We start from the raw sequence: 20056 nt of genomic DNA, 5'->3' as shown, positions 1-20056 counted from the left end.
AGCAAAGCATTCATCCAAAGCATCTCCAGTGATGAGATTCTTACAGAGTGCTGCTGAAGAAAAAGGTTGATTTCTTTTCATCTTTTATGTTTTTGTTGTGTTTAATCTGCATTTTTGTTGGGCTGAATCTTTGAACTGAAAAGAAGATGCAAGAGGTGCAGGTGTGCAGAGAAATTTTAAGTCTAGTCTTACACTCTATTTTGCTATTAGCTAAGAAAAAAAAGTAAATAATTATTAAGTTTCTGTATTTGTTGAAATGTAACACTAAATAATTTTCATACCAGAGTTTCAATGGTCTCTTTTTCCCCCAAACTCATCACTGTTGAGCAGAAAGTGAAGCTTACCTGAGGGGAAAAAAATAAAGAAGAAATTCCTAATTCTTTGCTTGTACCTGGAATGTATTTTACATCAACTGAGTTGTCCAATGGTTTCTTGTGGGATTACTGATCCTTTTGTTCTATTTCAGAAATGTAAATATGACACCTGTCTGTGTGAAGACAATGAAGAATGCTTGTGTGCTGCCCTGTCATCTTACTCAAGAGCCTGTGCTTTCAAAGGAATTATACTGGGAGGCTGGAGAAAAAGTGTCTGCAGTAAGTAGTGGAACTGTATTCCCTTTGGAATTAATTAGTCAGGAGAAATAAACAGGTTCTCTCAGATCTGGTTATCAGTGATCTGAATGTTAAGGGATTTGGAGTATCTTAGAAAGGTCCAGTGGACTTTAAGGAGAAGTAGAAAGCAATACTTTGCACTTTTGCCTTCGTTCCCCATTTAAATAATAATGCCATGAAGCTTTTACATTGCCTTAATTTACCAGTGTCTTTGTTTATCATTGTGCTTGCTTTTCACAAACTGCTGTGTTGCTGAGACTAAGTTTCCTAGATCTTGCCCTCTCTCTGATTACTGGTGTATGAAACCCATGTAGGTAAGAAAGTAAAAGCTATTGGTAGCAGTTAATTAATACTTCAAATGGTAACTGAAGTTAGCATAGCATTACTTGTGACTTACAGTACTTTGGTACTGTAATAAAATCTAAGGACTTATTTTACATGCTTCACAGGCAAAGAAACAAAAATGGAAATGTCAAGGTTACCTTGCCAATCCTTCATTCCTTATTTACCAATTTATTTATTGTCCCTCCAGCTAGTGAAGTGTCTGCCTGCCCTGGGAACCAAGTCTTCCTTTACAACCTTACAATGTGCCAGCAAACCTGTCGTTCCCTTGCTGATGGTGAAAAGCACTGCTTGCCAGACTTTGCTCCTGTGGATGGCTGTGGCTGCCCATATAACACATACCTGGATAACCAGGGGGCCTGTGTGCCCATCTCCAGCTGCCCCTGTTACTACAAGGGATCATACCTGGAAGCAGGGGAATATGTCACAAAAGATGGGGAACGTTGGTATGTTTTACAGGGGCTGCTTGTCTGGGGAGGGGGGCAAAAGCTCTTTTAAAATGTGCTTATTACCCATCAGCTGCCTTAGCTGCTTGTGGTGCTTTAGTGAACATTTGTAATATGTCTCACACCATCTCCAGGCTGAGCAAAGCATCATTCTGCTGCAGATTTATTTATTTAATTTATAAACACTTGAGAAGTGCAGCTCTGGGGGTTTGAGTTCTGCCTGCACAGATGAACTCTGAAGCTGCATTCTTAGCAGGGCTTTGCTGAGCAGGGGGGTAAGAGGAAGACAAAAGGCCACCTGTAAGGTGAAATTGATTTCTCCTTTTCTGTCAGAGACAGATTGGTTGTGTTTTCCACTGAAGGAAGGTCCCCTTGATATGTATTTACTGTAGCACAGGCTTTTGAAAGCAACTTTCATGGTTCTGGTATTTTGATAATGAACTCTGGCACCTCTTTGCTGCAGGTGGTGAAATACTTCCTTCTCTCATTTGGCAAAAGAAGCATGCAGGCCAATAAATTTGCAGTGTAAGAGCTGCAAATAGGGATGAAAGTATACTGTGTGAAGACTTTGATTTAAATTGTCATTAGTATCTGTTTCCTGACTCATCAAAAAGAATAGAACCAAGGTTTACTAGAATAGCTGTCATTCCTTAAAACATAATCTTTCTGTCCCCTATGCTTAACATCTTGCTACCCTTTCTTTCCAAGTGAAAATTCATGATTGGGTTACAGTAGAGTTCACCTAGAAGTCTCATTAGGTGTTATACAGGACCTCTGATAAATACCCAGATTTATATTAACAAACCCTTTGATTTCTCTCACTTCTTTTCCAGTGTCTGCCGAAATGCAAAGGTTCAGTGTACTTCAGTGACAGTAAGACTGAGAAGTAAGTTGCATTCTGCAAAGTAAATTAAAAACTACAACCCAAACTCCAAACTCAAACCTCAACTTTCCACTTGAATTCTCCAATTATTTATTTTGCATGTTTGTTTTTTCTCTTTCTGTGAAACAGTTCTGCATTCCCACTTCGTTTTGTCTTCACTGAGCATCTTATTTATGCATAAGAAAAAGCTTTCATGAGGACAGATTTCTGTCCCAGTAGCTACCACCTTTCATAGACATTTCTTTTGCCTTTTCTTGAGTCACTGAGCCCACAATGTGCCTTCCAGGTAGAACAACAGAATGTTCTTCTAACAAGACCTACTTTGACTGTGAGGCATCCACAGAGTGGAGTTGGCAAACACCTGCACAACTCAGCTGTCACACTCCTCTAAGTGAGCATGTATGTATTCCATTTTTTGCAGTATCATGAGTCCTTTATGCTACATTCTGTACCTAAGAGTGCAACACAGAAAATGGTGTTGTAGCCAATAGGTTTTTTTTTCTTTTTGGCTTGGTTCTCCTTTCTTTTCTCACAGTGTTATTACTCTGTTTCCATTCCCATGGTGATTCCCCTTATGGTTTTCCTCTCCTTTATCTTCAGCAGTCGCACCTCCCCAGTGAAATACCATTTCAGTTCTTAGGCAATAAAAAAAAAAAAAAAAATTAAAACATTAGAAACCTAGGAAGAAAAATCCAATAAACTAATCAATATTAGTTTGGTTACAAATGCAGGTTTTGCCAGAGTGCTTATGAATAAGTGGAAAAAACCTGAGTGCTTTTATTAACAAACATTTTCATTTTATATTCCTTAGTTCCAGGCAGAGTGTGTCTCAGGCTGTGTGTGTCCTGAAGGCCTTTTTGATGATGGGAGAGGGGGCTGTGTTGAGGAGAAGGACTGCCCATGTGTTCATAACAACCAGTGGTATTCTTCTGGGCAGAAAGTAACAGTGGACTGCAACACCTGGTAAGTTATAATTTTGTACTCTTTTCTAGAATATATTCCATGCAGTAAATCAAGAGTCATGTGGAGGCTTGTGTACTACAGTGGTTGCAAGGGCTGCATGTACAAACCTTTATTTTCAGGCACACTTTTTGATACCTGAGGAAATGCAGACTGTATTCAAAATCCTGGGCTTATTACCCAGTATTTTGGAAAGCTCTGTTCTCAATAGGCAGCTCTTATTGGGAAAGTACACTTATTGTTTGAATATAAATGCTATCAAATCTAGAAACATACCTGTCCAGATTTGATTACAAATCATGTCTTAAAAACAGGCTAAACTATTCAAGTCGAGACTTAAGATATTCTAATACTGAAATGGATATTGTGCACAACATCACATTGGATCAGGCAGCTTGGTTTGTTCTCAGTGTTCCAAACAGCACACTCATGACATCTGAAAATTCAACTCTTCTGCTCTCTTCTAGTACCTGCCAAAAAGGGGGGTGGAGCTGCACTAAAAATGTTTGTTATGGAACTTGTATGATATATGGAAGTGGCCACTATATCACCTTTGATGGAAGGTTTTATGACTTTGATGGGAGCTGTGAATATGTGGCTACTCAGGTAATACTCATCAGGAGGACTGAAATGGCAGCTGATTGCCTTAAAGAGTTACTTTCCTCTTTGCTTTTGTCATTCTTATTGCCTGCCATCATTGCTCCTGAGGTGTCTGCACATTCTGCCAATATAAACCCTGTGCTTTCAGTGCAGCTGTGTGAATGCTTGCATTTTTTTCTGATACCCTGGTCAGAAATTACGTGTAAGAGGATTATAGTTAGAGTGGGAACTAACAGCTTATTATCAGTTGAAATAATCAAAATCCTCAGTTTACAAAACAAAAATAAGTATATTTGAAGATGCCTTCCTCATTTTGTTTTATTGTCCCCCACATTTCACAGGTGTTGCCACACATGGAACTGTACCAACTCTTAATATGTGTGCAGAGATATATCTTAGTGTGTCTGTGAAAATATAAGTATGTAGGCTTTCACACAGGAAACAGAAGTAACTATTTGTGCATTGTGGAGGTTTAAATTATTACAATTACTATTACACTATAATATTGCTATAAAAATGAATATTCTACCTAATATTGTTGATGCTAATTTTTTTTTCCTTTCTCAATAGGATTTTTGTGGTGACAAAAAGTCCAATGGCTCATTCAGCATCATCACAGAGAATGTTCCCTGTGGCACTACAGGAGTCACCTGCTCAAAGGCCATTAAAATGTTTCTAGGGGTGAGTAGTGATACTCAGTGAGTATGGATCAGTATTTAAGTGTTTCTTAAAAAGCAGTGATCCAGAGCCACATCCCTAGGAGCAGCTATAACAAGTAAAATGCTAGAGGCCCTATTAAATTAATCTGCAAGGGGGAAGTTTCTCAGGTATTGAAATCTCTCTCAGGCAGTGGTGTTAATCCACTTCCCATCATCTTGGGAAGTTATTCCAGACTCTGAGCTTTTGGTTTCAGAATGAGCTGTACAGCTATGAGCATCTCATACTTTATCTGATCGCAAAGCTTAGTGTTCTAATAATTCTCTTTTACCTTTCAGAAAACTGAACTGAAATTGGAGAACAAAGATTATAAAGAAATTCAGCGAGATGTTGGTGGGGATGTGCATTACTGGAACAGGACAGTGGGGCTCTACCTTGTGATTGAGGCTAGCAATGGTGTGATGCTTATCTGGGATAAGAAGACTACTGTTTTCATCAAGCTGTCCCCTGCTTACAAAGTTAGTACCTGTCTGACTTTTTCTGAAGCAGAAGTAGTATTAACAGATAAATAATATAAGGAAATGTAAATGTTCATTTATTGTGACTCTGTGTCCTCTGCACACTGAGGCTCAGCTGGCATTGCTCCTCTCACAGCTTTCAGAGGTGCTACTGGAGTTCCTCACAGTCCATCATAATCCATGTGTAGGGGATGCATAGCACATGGTTGCCATAAAGCTAAATATCTGAGGCATTCTGAGTGTGTGCATCCCAAGTAATTTAGGGGATTCAAGCTGAAGGTACATGCACTTGGACTCCTGCATGAAATCTCAGCCCAAAACCCATTGCAATGTATGCAGCTGGTTCTGATTTCTGAAAATCAGCATGCTGAGTTATAGGGTACTGAATTTATAGTGCTGAGTGAGGAGGTGTGGGGTTGTATTGAGAGGGCTGGTGTACCTCAAGTAGCACTACCAAAATCTTAGTATTGGGGGTAGGTTACTATAGTCATTCCTTCAAAGAAAAGGAATCCCTGACTTTTTTCCCTGGATGAAGAAATGGTTCTCATTATGTTGGAAGCTTTTAATAGAAGTATTTTTGAGCAGAATGAATTTCCCTCAGGCTTATATTAATAGTTGAGTTATGATAAATTGAGAAGAAAGGAAAATAAATTAATTCTTCTCAGCTGAAAGAGACTCTTCAGGGTTATCAGTTGGATGATGGGTCACAGAAACATGGGAACACTCTAGATAGAATTGGTTCCAAGGAGGGAAGACATGGCAGCTGTCCAGTTTGCTGAGTATACAGACAAAGGTTTAATTTCTGAACAAGTTATTGCCAAGTGAAAATGAAAATGCATCATTTACAGGGAGAGTCAGTTGTCCTTTTTGATGTCAGTCTTTTCCTCTGACTTTACTAGGGTCTCTTTCTTATTTCTGTTATATATTTAAAAGCTGTGGATATGTTAATTTCCTTTCCAGGGCAAAGTCTGTGGTCTGTGTGGCAACTTTGATGACAAGTCTAATAATGACTTTACACAAAGGAGTGGGCTGCAGGACACCAATGCTCTGAAGTTTGGGAATTCCTGGAAACAATCTACCATGTGCCCAGATGCCACACAGGAGATTAAACCCTGTGATGTGAAACCACATCGGAAGTCCTGGGCAGAGAAGGAATGCAGCATCATCCTGAGTGAAGTCTTTAAAATCTGTCACTCCAAGGTTTGTAGAAGGCAGGAAGGGATGGGACAGCACAGTTCTGTTACTGCAGAGAGGTCAGCAGAAAATGAAATGCTTAAATAGTCATCTTCAGTTATGTCTTCAGTACAAGTGGTGGCACATTTCAAGTGGCTTTAATCAGAGGAGTTTCAGTATCTGTGGCAGTGGGAATGTGTCAGTAGCAGTGCCAGCCCAGCTATTAACTTCATAAATCTACCCCAAGTAGGTCTCTGTGTGTTACAGCTGCACCTCTCTTGTTGAGAGACTGTCAGTACTCTAAGTTCTGAAAGCCCTTGCAATCATCAGACCAGTCTGACAGGAATTCATGCTGTACTTGGAGGTGGTGTGCTGAAGAAATCGCTGCTCCTTGTAATATCCAACCCACAGAAGTGTTCTCCTTGGAAATCACTGACAGGGTGCAATCCAGACAGGCTGCTGAATTGCCACTGTACCAGGGCACAGCACCCAGAGATCACTCCTCATTATTTCTTGTCTCTCTCCTGAAGCATGGTAATATTAACAACAATTTGTTCTTAACTCACAGTAAAAAAGTCATTCTAAAAAAGAATTATTGATTTAGTTAATTTAATATGTGTTTCTACATTGATACCTTCAGCAAACAAAATCCAGTCTTCAGTCTATCTTCTTGTGGTCCTAAGCAAGAAAGTGGATAAACTCAAAAAGCTGCCAGGCAGTAAATCCTCTGCTTCCTGCTGGAAGTGCAGCCTTGCTGGAATTGCTCCCCACTTGCTGGAAGCTAAGGCTCCATGGGCATCCATGCAGCTTGGGTTTGAGAGCAGTGAGGGGAACTCTGCTAGAAAATGTGGGCACTGACAAAGACTCTGATTTTATTTTTTCAGTCACAGCAAACTGTGCCAGTGCTATGTTACTTTAAGTCTATTATTATCCAAAATGCATTAAGTGGCTCCAAACCCACAGTGTCTGAGATTTGGTAATTCTCAGTAACAGTCTCATTCCAGCCCAGCTCAATTAATTCCCCTATTTCAAGAGATGTCTCAAGCTTCCTTGTTTGAAAACTGATTTGGAGATCAACTGGGGCACCATTGCTCTCCCCACCAGGTGGACCCAAACCCTTTCTATGATGCCTGTGTGCATGATGCCTGTTCTTGTGACAGTGGTGGGGACTGTGAGTGCTTCTGTTCTGCAGTTGCTGCCTACGCTCAGGAATGTTCCAAGGCTCAGGCCTGTGTTTTCTGGAGAACTCCTGATATCTGCCGTGAGTACCAGCTCAGCACAAGGGTTTCCTTCTGGCTGCTCTCTGTCAGAGAGGCTGACAAACCAGTCATACTGTCACTGGGAGTGACTGGGAGTGCTGGCTCTGCAATGCAATTTATTTTCACAGAATAGCAAGGAACAAATGGAGCTAGTAAATGTGTATGGTTTGTGTGGTTTTCCTTTTCCCTCTTTCCTTTTTCCTTTCCTTATTCTCTTTTAATTCTTTTTTTTTTTTTAATGTATCAAGTCTGGGTTTCAAGTCATCCTTCTGTTTTGCTTGATAATGGGTGAATTCCAATTCCTGTCTTTTTCTGCTCTCTGTTTTTCAGATTATTCACAATTTTACTTTAGAATATGTAGATCTGCTCCTGTGTAGATGAACCTAATCAGTATTAAGCAGTCTCCATTTGTGGTGCTAATGCTCCAAAAAGAGCTCAAAACAAAATTTTGGGATTCTAAGTGGCAGAAATGTAAAATCTTTTAATTAAAAAAAAAATTGTTCTGGTTCAGAATGAAGGCTAGTTGCAGCTTTTAAGTATAAGAAGCCAGTGAAACAGAATTTGCAAATTTCAGTCAGCTTTAATAGATAAGTTTATAAAGGTTCTTTTCTCTGTCCATAATCTACAAGAGATTTTAGGAATTTGCTAATGGCCAGGGAAGAAAAATACTCTCAGATAGTTACTGGTCATTTTAATTTAAAATAAACAGTATTTTGTGTGTGTGTGTGTGTGGTTTGAATCCATTTTCACTCTGTGGCTTGACTGTTAATTCTGAAAGTCTGAGGCCCTAGAGTTTTGACTCCACCTTTTGATGCATGCTGTGTCAGAACATCATAGAAGGACACCCAGGTCTTGCACCTCAAGAGAAATCTTGCTGGCTTAACATGTAGATTCACTGAGCTTCTACCTTTTAAGACCTGATCAGAGCTGCAATCTGGCAACCACGTTTTTAATCAGCTTCTCCTTTTTTTTTTTTTTTCCCCATCAGCAATATTTTGTGACTACTACAACCCTCACGATAAGTGTGAGTGGCACTATGAGCCCTGTGGTGGGAATGTTGTGACCTGCAGGATGATCAATAATGTCACCACCAACTTTTCAGTGCCATACCTGGAAGGTAATAAATTCCTTGCCATTTTGGGGTTTTTTCAGATAAATTTGCCTGGTACCATGCAATCAATATGAAATATTCAGTCAGCCTGACAAGATGTTCTGAAATCTGTTGTGTTGAATTTGTCTTCAGTTTTACAGTATGTCTCCTATAATGCACTTTACTCTTTATTATCATCAGTGGGTGACAGGTACATTGCTCTCAGCCATAAAACTAGCTACCTGCTTGAATAATATCTTAAAACATGCAAGATTATTCCACTATTGTTATTTTGAATCCCATTCTAAGGGCATTTGAAGAGAAGGAAACCAAGAAAATTAAAAATGTGAAAATTAAAAAGTTGGCTCTGTGTTTTGAAATAAATTGTCTCATTAGAAAGATCTGGAAAGTGTGAGGAGGCAGATTATTATATATCCAGTTATCTTTCTAAATTACTTTTGTTCTTTATCTTCAGTGGAAATACAGAACACACTTTTGTTAGAGCATCTTTAGTACAGTCTGGCAGTGTGAAGTGACTTTTAAGTCCCAGTTAATAACACAGTTATTCAGTTTATAGGCTATTTAGAACTCCAGTACTGTATAAAGAGGACCTCATGTCATTAAGAATTAGATTTTATGAGAGTTTATTTGAAAGCAGGACATGATAATTTTTTAAAAAATTATATTTACATGAAAAATGCAATGAGAATTGACACACAATGAATCCCTTGCAGGTGGGGTTTGGTCACTGGTCAAGAGTGCAGGAAAATGTGGATAAATTTTTTGTTTGGGGTGGAGATACCTGATCTGTTAAAGGTCCAGTGTTCCAAGAAATAGAGTGAAAAACATGTTTGTTGATGAATCCACTACCATATTCTTCACAAGTGATCTGTATCTATTGTATATAGTATATATATATCATATTTAAATATATGTAGAAAAATCAGGATGTTTCTTTATCTTAAAATTACTATCTGAACCACAGAAATTAATATAATTAGAGGGCTCTGCAAGGTGAAGAAAGAAGAATGTTTCAGTGAGAAAAATTTCTTTAAAAGGCATCATATCACTGAGTTATATATATATATAGCATAAACTCTATACTTTTTCCCCATCCTGTATGCTGCTCTACTTGTCATCAACAGGCTGCTACCCCAGATGCCCTAAGGACAAGCCTGTTTATAATGAAGAGACAAAGGAATGTGTGTCTGAGGATCAATGTTGGTGCTACAACAATGGAGTTCCTGTTCGCCCTGGGGAGGAAATACCTGTGGAAGAGAACTGTACAAAGTGGTGTGTAAAAATGCAAAAACATCCTCAGTAATTCAGGAAAAAAATGATCCCTATGAAGCCCCTCGTTTACTTTCCTGAGCCTCAAGCCAATAGAGATGCAGCTTCACCTGAAGAGCTGGTATATTCTAGCAGTTATCAGTAGACATCAGAGGAACAAGATTGTTTATTCCACTTGAGACTTAAACTCACAAAATGCTGCCCTTGCAATATATATTATTTCTCAACTTTTCATTCATCATTTTACAAACCCATAATAACTCATATTTCATGTTGGCAGTGTCATTTAAAATAAGTTTATGGGAAAATTGACTAAATATACAATTCAAAGTGTCTTAAATGATTTAATGGCATAAAACCTGAGTGTTTGTCTAGAAGAACCTTTTGATTCTCATGTCTCTTTGGGAAGGAAGGGTTACTCTGCCCTGAATTCTCACTTAAAACTGGGATTTCAGAATCCCTGTAACCCAAAATGATCTGCACTATCCCTGAGATAGTTTCAACCTAAATGCTCAGTCCTAGAGCTTTAATAATATCACTGACATATCTGAATCTACATGGTGACCAAAGACACAAAAAAAGCCCTGATCTGGCTATAAGTTCACTACTCTGAAAAACAGTTCTTCATATTGCACTATTGCAACTTGCAAAGCAAAGCAGTTTTTGGTTGTTTACATATGTTGTACTGAAAGAATCAAAGGAGATGAAATGAAATAATGAAAGGTTGAATGCAACTGTGATAGGAAATCTTGAAAATATAACACCCCCCAAAAATATCCAAGGGTATGAATGGAGATCAAGTGAGAAATTTCTACTTTTCTGTGCTCTTGGCTCTGCTGACAGGTACTATAAAATACTTGCAACATTTTAATCTTTGTAATATTTGCTTTTAGTGTCTGTGACCCCTCAGGATCCATACACTGTACAACAATCCCAGGTAAATCACATTTGGTTGTTTTTAGAAATGAAAAGAAAAAAAACCAATTGTGCCTAGAACTACAACAGACTTAGTTCTGACTGGGAATAATTTCTTTCTAGTGTAAGTGAAATCTGTGGCCAAAGAAATGGGGCAGCCCTTTTGCTGAGCCTTGGTGTCAGTACACTTCCTGTTCAGCCTTTTTCTCATCTTGGTTTATGCTTTCTTACTTCGTCCCATATCCAGACTAATGGATTTAATTGCAAGAGTTTGCACTGCCAGAAAACACAGTAGTTCAGAGAAGTGTCAGGTATTAAATTGCAGTTGTTATTTCTCCCAGAAAATTTTAAAACCTTTTTTCCAAGTCTGTTCTTCCAAGCATTTTATGCAGGGCTTTGTTATTTATATTTAATATATAAAAGTAAAGATAAAATCAGTAAAGATAAAATCCCCTAGAAGTAAAGATAAATCAGTAAGATGTCCTAGATGTAAGTTCCATGCCTCTGAAAGGAGCATGCCTGGCTCATAGCTTACCTGTCAATAAGGAGTTTCTCTTTCTCTCTGGTAGCAGAAAAGCTGCACAGTAAATCTCTTTCTTCCAGGGTGTCCCTGTGTCATCAATGGAACAAGTTATGAAGTGGGCAGCACTGTGGCACAAGTACAGGATGGCAACATATGTAAAACATATATCTGTGCAGAAAATGGTTCTGTAGTTGTTGGAAGTACTTATCCTTGTCCAACAACTTCACCTACAACCATTTCAACCTCCATTCCTACCAGTACTCTTACCACCACAGGTAAATCTTCAACAGAGATGCACATTGCACATCTAAAGGTTTTATTTTCTTTAAGCTGTGTACTGGAAACATAGAATGAAAAATATGTAGACTTATAACTGACACAGGTATCTCTCACACAGATAGAGTGATACTTACAAGTGTTTTATCACAGTACACTAATAAAGACTTTTAACACCTGGATTTGCTTCTTATGGAAGAAATTGTTACTACAAACTTATGGGGTGGGGTGCAGTCTTCCATTCTGTTTATTAATAAATATGTTAGCATCTCAGTATCCTGCTGGGACAGTGGAAGATGTCTCAGTAGAAATATATATAATTAGGATATTTAAAACCGCAATTAATTTTTTTCTTAAGGCTTGCAGATGATGGAATAATTTTTTTTTCTATTTCAGTTGTCACTACAAGACCTCCAGTAATTACAAGTAAGTTTTAAATAGATAACTCAGTTGTTAAAAATGTCCAAAAACCCCACCAAACATTTAAAGGAAGAGTAAATTAAGACAGCCATTACAGAAAAATATTTTTAGAACAAAAAATAAGTATAGATTAATGAAAGACCTTTAAAGGCCTAAACTTGGTGATTCTCTTTTGATGTGAAGCTTTCTGTTGAAAAACCTGGTAATGTAGAATTAGTTTTAGAAATCTCTTCTCTTGGGAAAACAACAAGTTTGAGTGCAGTGCTTCAGTCCTTAATCAAAACGAATCCAAAATAAGTATTCACAGAATGCTCTCTGCAAGCTCAGATGCTGAGTTTCTCTCTTCTCTTGCAGCTCCATGCTTTGGGTTCATCTGTGATTGGACTGACTGGTTTGATGTCAGCAAACCTGAGGAAGATGGTGGTGACTATGAGACCTACGATGCAGTAAGAGAAGTACATGGACATAAAATATGTGAAGCTCCTGAAAATATTGAATGCAGAGCTAGAGATAAACCAGAAATGAGCTTAGAGGAACTTGGCCAGAAAGTGGAGTGCAACGTTACATACGGACTAAGCTGTACAAATGATGAGCAAGAGGCAACTATGTGGCAGCTTTGCTATAATTATGAAATCAGGGTCAACTGTTGTGAGTGGCAAGAATTTCCTTGTTCTGCAAGTCCAGCCCCAACTGCAACTTCAACCACTACCAGCACAACAGTGCCCACCACCACTACAACCAGGCAGCCAACAACCACCACCACCACACCCACCCCAACCAGCACAAGGGAGTCCACACCACCAGTCACTTCTCCAGTGATTTCAACCTCTACAGGTATTTAGGAACCCAATAGTCTCTGCTCTTGCTTTGCCACAGAGAAATCAAAAGGCTGTCAGCCACCAAGGCATGTCAGTGTCACAGCAGACACTGAGCTGACAGGGATTTTATTTATGCTGCTTTGGATCTATGTATTCCTGCTGAAAGGAAGAGTGTCTGAGATCAGAGGAGGCCTTCATTCATGGTACCTTCATTTTAGGCACTGCCTGTTTGGGGCTCTGCAGGATTTCTTCCTACTTTCCTCTTGTTTCACTCTGTTAGTGCTAAATCTGGTGTGTGGTTATAGGTTTTGGGAAGGAAGGATTCCTCTGGCAGGCTTTCAGCAAAGGTTTCACTCTGAAGGCTGCCACTTGAGCTCTCACCTGGGCTGCTGAAATCCACTTGTACTCTGTGAACTTCTGCATCAGGCTGACATTGCATGACAGAACTGATCTGACGATCAGGCATTAACACATTCCCATGCTCACTTCCTTCCAAGACAACAGCTTGCCCTCTCAGTTCTTACTCTATGAGTTAGTGAGGTGGTGTAAGTGCAAAGGCCTCTCAGAGCCTCGCTCCTCCTCATGTCTTACATATTAAATTTAGTGAGAGGCAGATTACAGCACCATCCCTTTGCTCTTTGCTAGAGAAGGATTGTTATTACTCTCTCTGTGCACAGATCTGGAACTACTCTGTTCTTTGGAGATAGAAATTAAGACATATTAATATTGGCTGTAAACATGCAAAGAGTGGGCAGAAAAGTACAGGCTTGTAGCAGCTGCCTAGACAATAATTTCTGTTCAGAGCATATTGTGTCTCACACTCAGGCACTGTGCAACTTCACCTTTTCTCTTTATCCTTGCTACTTCTAACAGCCCCACCATCCCCCACAACGACCAGAGTTCCCACTCCACCTGTATCAGCAACCACGGCAAGACCAACACCTTCAAAGCCTCCTACCAACACCACCATCACCACAACGCTCCAAAAAAGCACCACCACCACCTCCAGCACCCCAGGGCCAACAACTGGGACAGCAACACCCACGACAACTTCTGCAAGCACACCTGTGCACACAACAACCTCCCCAAGCACCGCATCACCTTCAGGTACTTGTCTGATCTCTGCTCTCTGTGTTGGCTTCCTGTAGAAGCAGTGATGGTTGGTGCACACATCAACTTGTATCCTCTCCATGGGATCAGGGGTGGGAGGAATTGTTGTGCTTGGCCTGCAACAGCAGATACACAAAGACAGCCCTTGTTCAGGTGAAGTCAGAAGAGAGGATCATGCAGGGGTGCTTGGTTAAGGTCCTTGTGTTCCTCGAGTACAGCTGCACTCTGAGGAGGTTTTTATTCTGGTGCCTCTGCCCAGGACAGGCAGATACAGAGCTGACAGGAAGTGTTCCTGTTGCTGCTGTTGAACCTTGTCCTTCAGCTGCAGACGATGTGATCAGAGAGACCATGGTATGCAGTGGGAGTGGGGCCTGGTTTTGTGACACTGTCTTCTCTTTTCATGCTGTTTACAACAGTCCCACCCTCGTCCACATTGAGCACCACATCCTCCCCACCTGTAACAGCAACCACTGCCAGACCAACACCATCAAAGCCTCCCACCACCACCACCACCACAGGGCCCCTTGAAACCACCACCACCTCCAGCACCCCAGGGCCAACAACTGAGACAGCAACACCCACGACAACTTCTGCAAGCACACCTGTGCACACAACAACCTCCCCAAGCACCGCATCACCGTCAGGTACTTGTCTGATCTCTGCTCTCTGTGTTTCCTTCCCATGGGAGCAATGAGTGAAGGAGCACACCTCATCTTGTGTCCTCTCTGTGGGATCAGGGGTAGGAAGAATTGTTGTGCTTGGCCTGCAACAGCAGATGCACAAAGACAGCCCTTGTTCAGGTGCAGTCAGAAGAGAGGATCATGCAGGGGTGCTTGGTTAAGGTCCTTGTGTTCCTTGAGTACAGCAGCACTCTGAGGAGGTTTTCATCCTGGTGCCTCTGCCCAGGACAGACACTGAGCTGATGGGATCTTGCTATTGCTGCTGCTGAGCTTTGTCATTCAGATGGAGGGGATGTGTTCAGCAAGCAGCAAGGTGTGCAGTGGGGATGGGGCCTGGTTTTGTGACAGTGTCTTCTCTGTTCCTTACTGTTTCTAACAGCCCCACCATCATCGACAACGAGCACAGTGCCCTCCCCACCTGTATCTGCAACCACCACCCTGCCAACATCATCACCATTGAGACCTACCACTACCACTAGAACCACGATACCCCCCACCAGGGGGACCACCACTTCTGTGGGCACAACAACAACTGGCCCAACAACCTCCCTTCCTGGTATGTTCCCACTGACACTATGTTCCCAATGCCAGTCAGTAATAGACAGTCACCAAAACCCCACTGCCTGTGCAGTGCCTGTGCCTGCTTTGGTCCCAGTTTGCTGGGTGGGCCCAAAGGGGGCAAAGCAGTTCCTGCAAGTGAGCTGAGTTGCCAGCAGGGTTGGCTGAGAGGTGTGCCCATTAGTGACTGAGGGGCACCCTTGCTTGCAGTGGTTGCCCAGAGTGTCACCCACAGTTGTCATGGTGCCTGGATTGCTGTCTCTCTTCTCCCTGCTTCCAATGGTTCCTCTTGTTGTTTCCCCACAGGGTGTGAATGCATCTGGACAGGCTGGATAGATGTGAGCTACCCAAACAGTTCTAACAGAAATGGTGGTGACTATGAAACCTTTGAGAATATTAAGAAGAAGAACTCCTCCTGGGTCTGTGAGAAACCTGTGAATATCACATGCAGAGCAACCAAATTCCCGACTGTTCCCATTGCCAGTTTAGGGCAGGAGGTGAAATGTGATGTGGAGACAGGGCTGACCTGTAACAACAGAGATCAGCAGATAGGAGGTATAATTCCAATGCCAGTCTGCCTCAACTATGAGATCCGTGTCTGCTGCATCCCTGACATTCCAGAGTGTATTCCTGGCCCCACTACACCAACAGTCCCACCTCCATCAACACCTACAAAACCCCCACAATCACCTCGACTGTATCAACAACCACCGCCAGGCCAACGCCATCAGAGCCTACAACCACCACCACCATCATCACCACCACCACTGAAAGCACCCCCATCAGCAGCACCCTGGGGACAACAACAAGTGGCACAGCAACACCCACAACAACTACAGCAAGCACATCTGTGCCTGTACCAACATACACCACTGTATTACCTTCAGGTACTTGTCTGATCTCTGCTCTCTGTGTTGGCTTCCTGTAGGAGCTGTGATGGTTGGTGCACACCTCAACTTGTGTCCTCTCTGTGGGATCAGAGGTGGGAGGAATTGTTGTGCATCACCTGCAACAGCAGATGCACAAAGACAGCCCCTGTTCAGGTGCAGTCAGAGGAGAGGATCATGCAGGGGTGCTTGGTTAAGGTCCTTGTGTTCCTCGAGTACAGCAGCACTCTGAGGAGGTTTTCATCCTGGTGCCCCAGCCCAGGACAGGCAGATACAGAGATGACAGGAAGTGGTGTTCTTGCTGCTGTTGGACCTTGTCCTTCAGTGGGACAGAATGTTGTCAGAGAGACCACGGTGTGCAGTGGGAGTGGGGCCTGGTTTTGTGACACTGTCTTCTCTGTTCATGCTGTTTACAACAGTCCCACCCTCGTCCACATTGAGCACTGCATCCTCCCCACCTGTAACAGCAACCACTGCCAGACCAACACCATCAAAGCCTCCCACCACCACCACCGTCAGTGTCAGCACCCCAGAGCCAACAACTGAGACAGCAACACCCACGACAACTTCTGCAAGCACACCTGTGCACACAACAACCTCCCCAAGCACCGCATCACCGTCAGGTACTTGTCTGATCTCGGCTCTCTGTGTTTCCTTCCCATGGGAGCAATGAGTGAAGGAGCACACCTCATCTTGTGTCCTCTGTGTGGGATCAGAGGTGGGTGGAATTGTGCTTGGCCTGCAACAGCAGATGCACAAAGACAGCCCTTGTTCAGGTGCAGTCAGAAGAGAGGATCATGCAGGGGTGCTTGGTTAAGGTCCTTGTGTTCCTCGAGTACAGCTGCACTCTGAGGAGGTTTTTATTCTGGTGCCTCTGCCCAGGACAGGCAGACACAGAGCTGACAGGAAGTGTTCCTGTTGCTGCTGTTGGACCTTGTCCTTCAGCTGCAGACGATGTGATCAGAGAGACCATGGTATGTAGTGGGAGTGGGGCCTGGTTTTGTGACACTGTCTTCTCTTTTCATGCTGTTTACAACAGTCCCACCCTCGTCCACATTGAGCACCACGTCCTCCCCACCTGTAACAGCAACCACTGCCAGACCAACACCATCAAAGCCTCCCACCACCACCACCACCACAGGGCCCCTTGAAACCACCACCACCACCAGCACCCCAGGGCCAACAACTGGGACAGCAACACCCACGACAACTTCTGCAAGCACACCTGTGCACACAACAACCTCCCCAAGCACCGCATCACCGTCAGGTACTTGTCTGATCTCGGCTCTCTGTGTTTCCTTCCCATGGGAGCAATGAGGGTAGGAGCACACCTCATCTTGTGTCCTCTCTGTGGGATCAGGGGTGGGAAGAGTTGTGAATTGCATGTGAGAGGAGATGCACAAAGACAGCCCTTGTTCAGGTGCAACAGAAGAGAGGATCATGGAGGAGTCCTTGGTAGTGGTGCCTGTGTTCCTTGAGTACAGCAGGTGCTTTCATCCTGGTGCCTCTGCACACTACAGACAGATACTGAACTGACAAAATGTCTTCCTTTTGCTGCTGTTGGACCTTATCCTTCAGTGGGACAGAATGTTGTCAGAGAGACCACGGTGTGCAGTGGGAGTGGGGCTTGGTTTTGTGACACTGTCTTCTCTGTTCATGCTGTTTACAACAGTCCCACCCTCGTCCACATTGAGCACCGCATCCTCCCCACCTGTAACAGCAACCACTGCCAGACCAACACCATCAAAGCCTCCCACCACCACCACCGTCAGTGTCAGCACCCCAGAGCCAACAACTGAGACAGCAACACCCACGACAACTTCTGCAAGCACACCTGTGCACACAACAACCTCCCCAAGCACCGCATCACCGTCAGGTACTTGTCTGATCTCGGCTCTCTGTGTTTCCTTCCCATGGGAGCTATGAGTGAAGGAGCACACCTCATCTTGTGTCCTCTCTGTGGGATCAGAGGTGGGTGGAATTGTTGTGCTTGGCCTGCAACAGCAGATGCACAAAGACAGCCCTTGTTCAGGTGCAGTCAGAAGAGAGGATCATGCAGGGGTGCTTGGTTAAGGTCCTTGTGTTCCTCGAGTACAGCTGCACTCTGAGGAGGTTTTTATTCTGGTGCCTCTGCCCAGGACAGGCAGATACAGAGCTGACAGGAAGTGTTCCTGTTGCTGCTGTTGAACCTTGTCCTTCAGCTGCAGACGATGTGATCAGAGAGACCATGGTATGCAGTGGGAGTGGGGCCTGGTTTTGTGACACTGTCTTCTCTTTTCATGCTGTTTACAACAGTCCCACCCTCGTCCACATTGAGCACCGCATCCTCCCCACCTGTAACAGCAACCACTGCCAGACCAACACCATCAAAGCCTCCCACCACCACCACCACCACAGGGCCCCTTGAAACCACCACCACCACCAGCACCCCAGGGCCAACAACTGAGACAGCAACACCCACGACAACTTCTGCAAGCACACCTGTGCACACAACAACCTCCCCAAGCACCGCATCACCGTCAGGTACTTGTCTGATCTCTGCTCTCTGTGTTTCCTTCCCATGGGAGCAATGAGTGAAGGAGCACACCTCATCTTGTGTCCTCTCTGTGGGATCAGGGGTAGGAAGAATTGTTGTGCTTGGCCTGCAACAGCAGATGCACAAAGACAGCCCTTGTTCAGGTGCAGTCAGAAGAGAGGATCATGCAGGGGTGCTTGGTCAAGGTCCTTGTGTTCCTTGAGTACAGCAGCACTCTGAGGAGGTTTTCATCCTGGTGCCTCTGCCCAGGACAGGCAGACACAGAGCTGACAGGAAGTGTTCCTGCTGTTTTTGGACCTTGTCCTTCAGCTGCAGAGGATGTGATCAGAGAGACCATGGTATGCAGTGGGAGTGGGGCCTGGTTTTGTGACACTGTCTTCTCTTTTCATGCTGTTTACAACAGTCCCACCCTCGTCCACATTGAGCACCGCATCCTCCCCACCTGTAACAGCAACCACTGTCAGACCAACACCATCAAAGCCTCCCACCACCACCACAAGGCCCCTTGAAACCACCACCACCACTACCAGTACCCCAGAGCCAACAACTGGGACAGCAACACCCACGACAACTTCTGCAAGCACACCTGTGCACACAACAACCTCCCCAAGCACCGCATCACCGTCAGGTACTTGTCTGATCTCGGCTCTCTGTGTTTCCTTCCCATGGGAGCTATGAGTGAAGGAGCACACCTCATCTTGTGTCCTCTCTGTGGGATCAGAGGTGGGTGGAATTGTTGTGCTTGGCCTGCAACAGCAGATGCACAAAGACAGCCCTTGTTCAGGTGCAGTCAGAAGAGAGGATCATGCAGGGGTGCTTGGTTAAGGTCCTTGTGTTCCTCGAGTACAGCAGCACTCTGAGGAGGTTTTCAACCTGGTGCCCCAGCCCAGGAGAGACACAGAGCTGATGTGATCTTGCTATTGCTGCTGCTGAGCTTTGTCCTTCAGCTGGAGAAGATGTGTGTTCAGAGAGACCATGGTATGCACTGGGAGTGGGGCCTGGTTTTGTGACACTGTCTTCTCTTTTCATGCTGTTTACAACAGTCCCACCTTCATCCACATCAAACTTTGCATCCTCCCCACCTGTAACAGCAACCACTGCCAGACCAACACCATCAAAGCCTCCCACCACCACCACAGGGCCCCTTGAAACCACCACCACCACCAACACCCCAGAGCCAACAACTGGGACAGCAACACCCACAACAACTTCTGCAAGCACACCTGTGCACACAACAACCTCCCCAAGCACCGCATCACCGTCAGGTACTTGTCTGATCTCGGCTCTCTGTGTTTCCTTCCCATGGGAGCTATGAGTGAAGGAGCACACCTCATCTTGTGTCCTCTCTGTGGGATCAGAGGTGGGTGGAATTGTTGTGCTTGGCCTGCAACAGCAGATGCACAAAGACAGCCCTTGTTCAGGTGCAGTCAGAAGAGAGGATCATGCAGGGGTGCTTGGTTAAGGTCCTTGTGTTCCTCGAGTACAGCAGCACTCTGAGGAGGTT

General features: G+C 43.6%; 1 protein-coding gene across 1 annotated transcript in view; it reads left to right on the top strand.

Moving 5' to 3' along the window:
- MUC2 (mucin 2, oligomeric mucus/gel-forming) overlaps positions 1-20056 on the top strand; it is a 48161-nt gene that overhangs the window by 11249 nt on the left and 16856 nt on the right. Inside the window, exons 15-40 of the mRNA XM_030451551.1 lie at positions 467-597; positions 1148-1399; positions 2233-2285; positions 2569-2681; positions 3094-3245; positions 3710-3848; positions 4413-4523; positions 4838-5017; positions 5978-6217; positions 7295-7451; positions 8438-8566; positions 9685-9832; positions 10723-10766; positions 11348-11542; positions 11940-11969; positions 12318-12797; positions 13655-13888; positions 14308-14535; positions 14951-15127; positions 15436-16016; positions 16342-16639; positions 17056-17283; positions 17689-17892; positions 18312-18539; positions 18956-19180; positions 19596-19817. Of these exons, the coding sequence (XP_030307411.1) occupies positions 467-597; positions 1148-1399; positions 2233-2285; positions 2569-2681; positions 3094-3245; positions 3710-3848; positions 4413-4523; positions 4838-5017; positions 5978-6217; positions 7295-7451; positions 8438-8566; positions 9685-9832; positions 10723-10766; positions 11348-11542; positions 11940-11969; positions 12318-12797; positions 13655-13888; positions 14308-14535; positions 14951-15127; positions 15436-16016; positions 16342-16639; positions 17056-17283; positions 17689-17892; positions 18312-18539; positions 18956-19180; positions 19596-19817 (5179 nt within the window). The remainder of the gene's footprint in view (positions 1-466; positions 598-1147; positions 1400-2232; positions 2286-2568; positions 2682-3093; positions 3246-3709; positions 3849-4412; positions 4524-4837; positions 5018-5977; positions 6218-7294; positions 7452-8437; positions 8567-9684; positions 9833-10722; positions 10767-11347; positions 11543-11939; positions 11970-12317; positions 12798-13654; positions 13889-14307; positions 14536-14950; positions 15128-15435; positions 16017-16341; positions 16640-17055; positions 17284-17688; positions 17893-18311; positions 18540-18955; positions 19181-19595; positions 19818-20056) is intronic.

This window comes from Calypte anna, chromosome 5, assembly GCF_003957555.1.
Source record: "Calypte anna isolate BGI_N300 chromosome 5, bCalAnn1_v1.p, whole genome shotgun sequence".
NCBI classification, from domain to species: domain Eukaryota; kingdom Metazoa; phylum Chordata; class Aves; order Apodiformes; family Trochilidae; genus Calypte; species Calypte anna.
The sequence above is the reverse complement of the archived record's forward strand: the minus strand, read 5'-3'. Positions and strand labels throughout refer to the sequence as shown.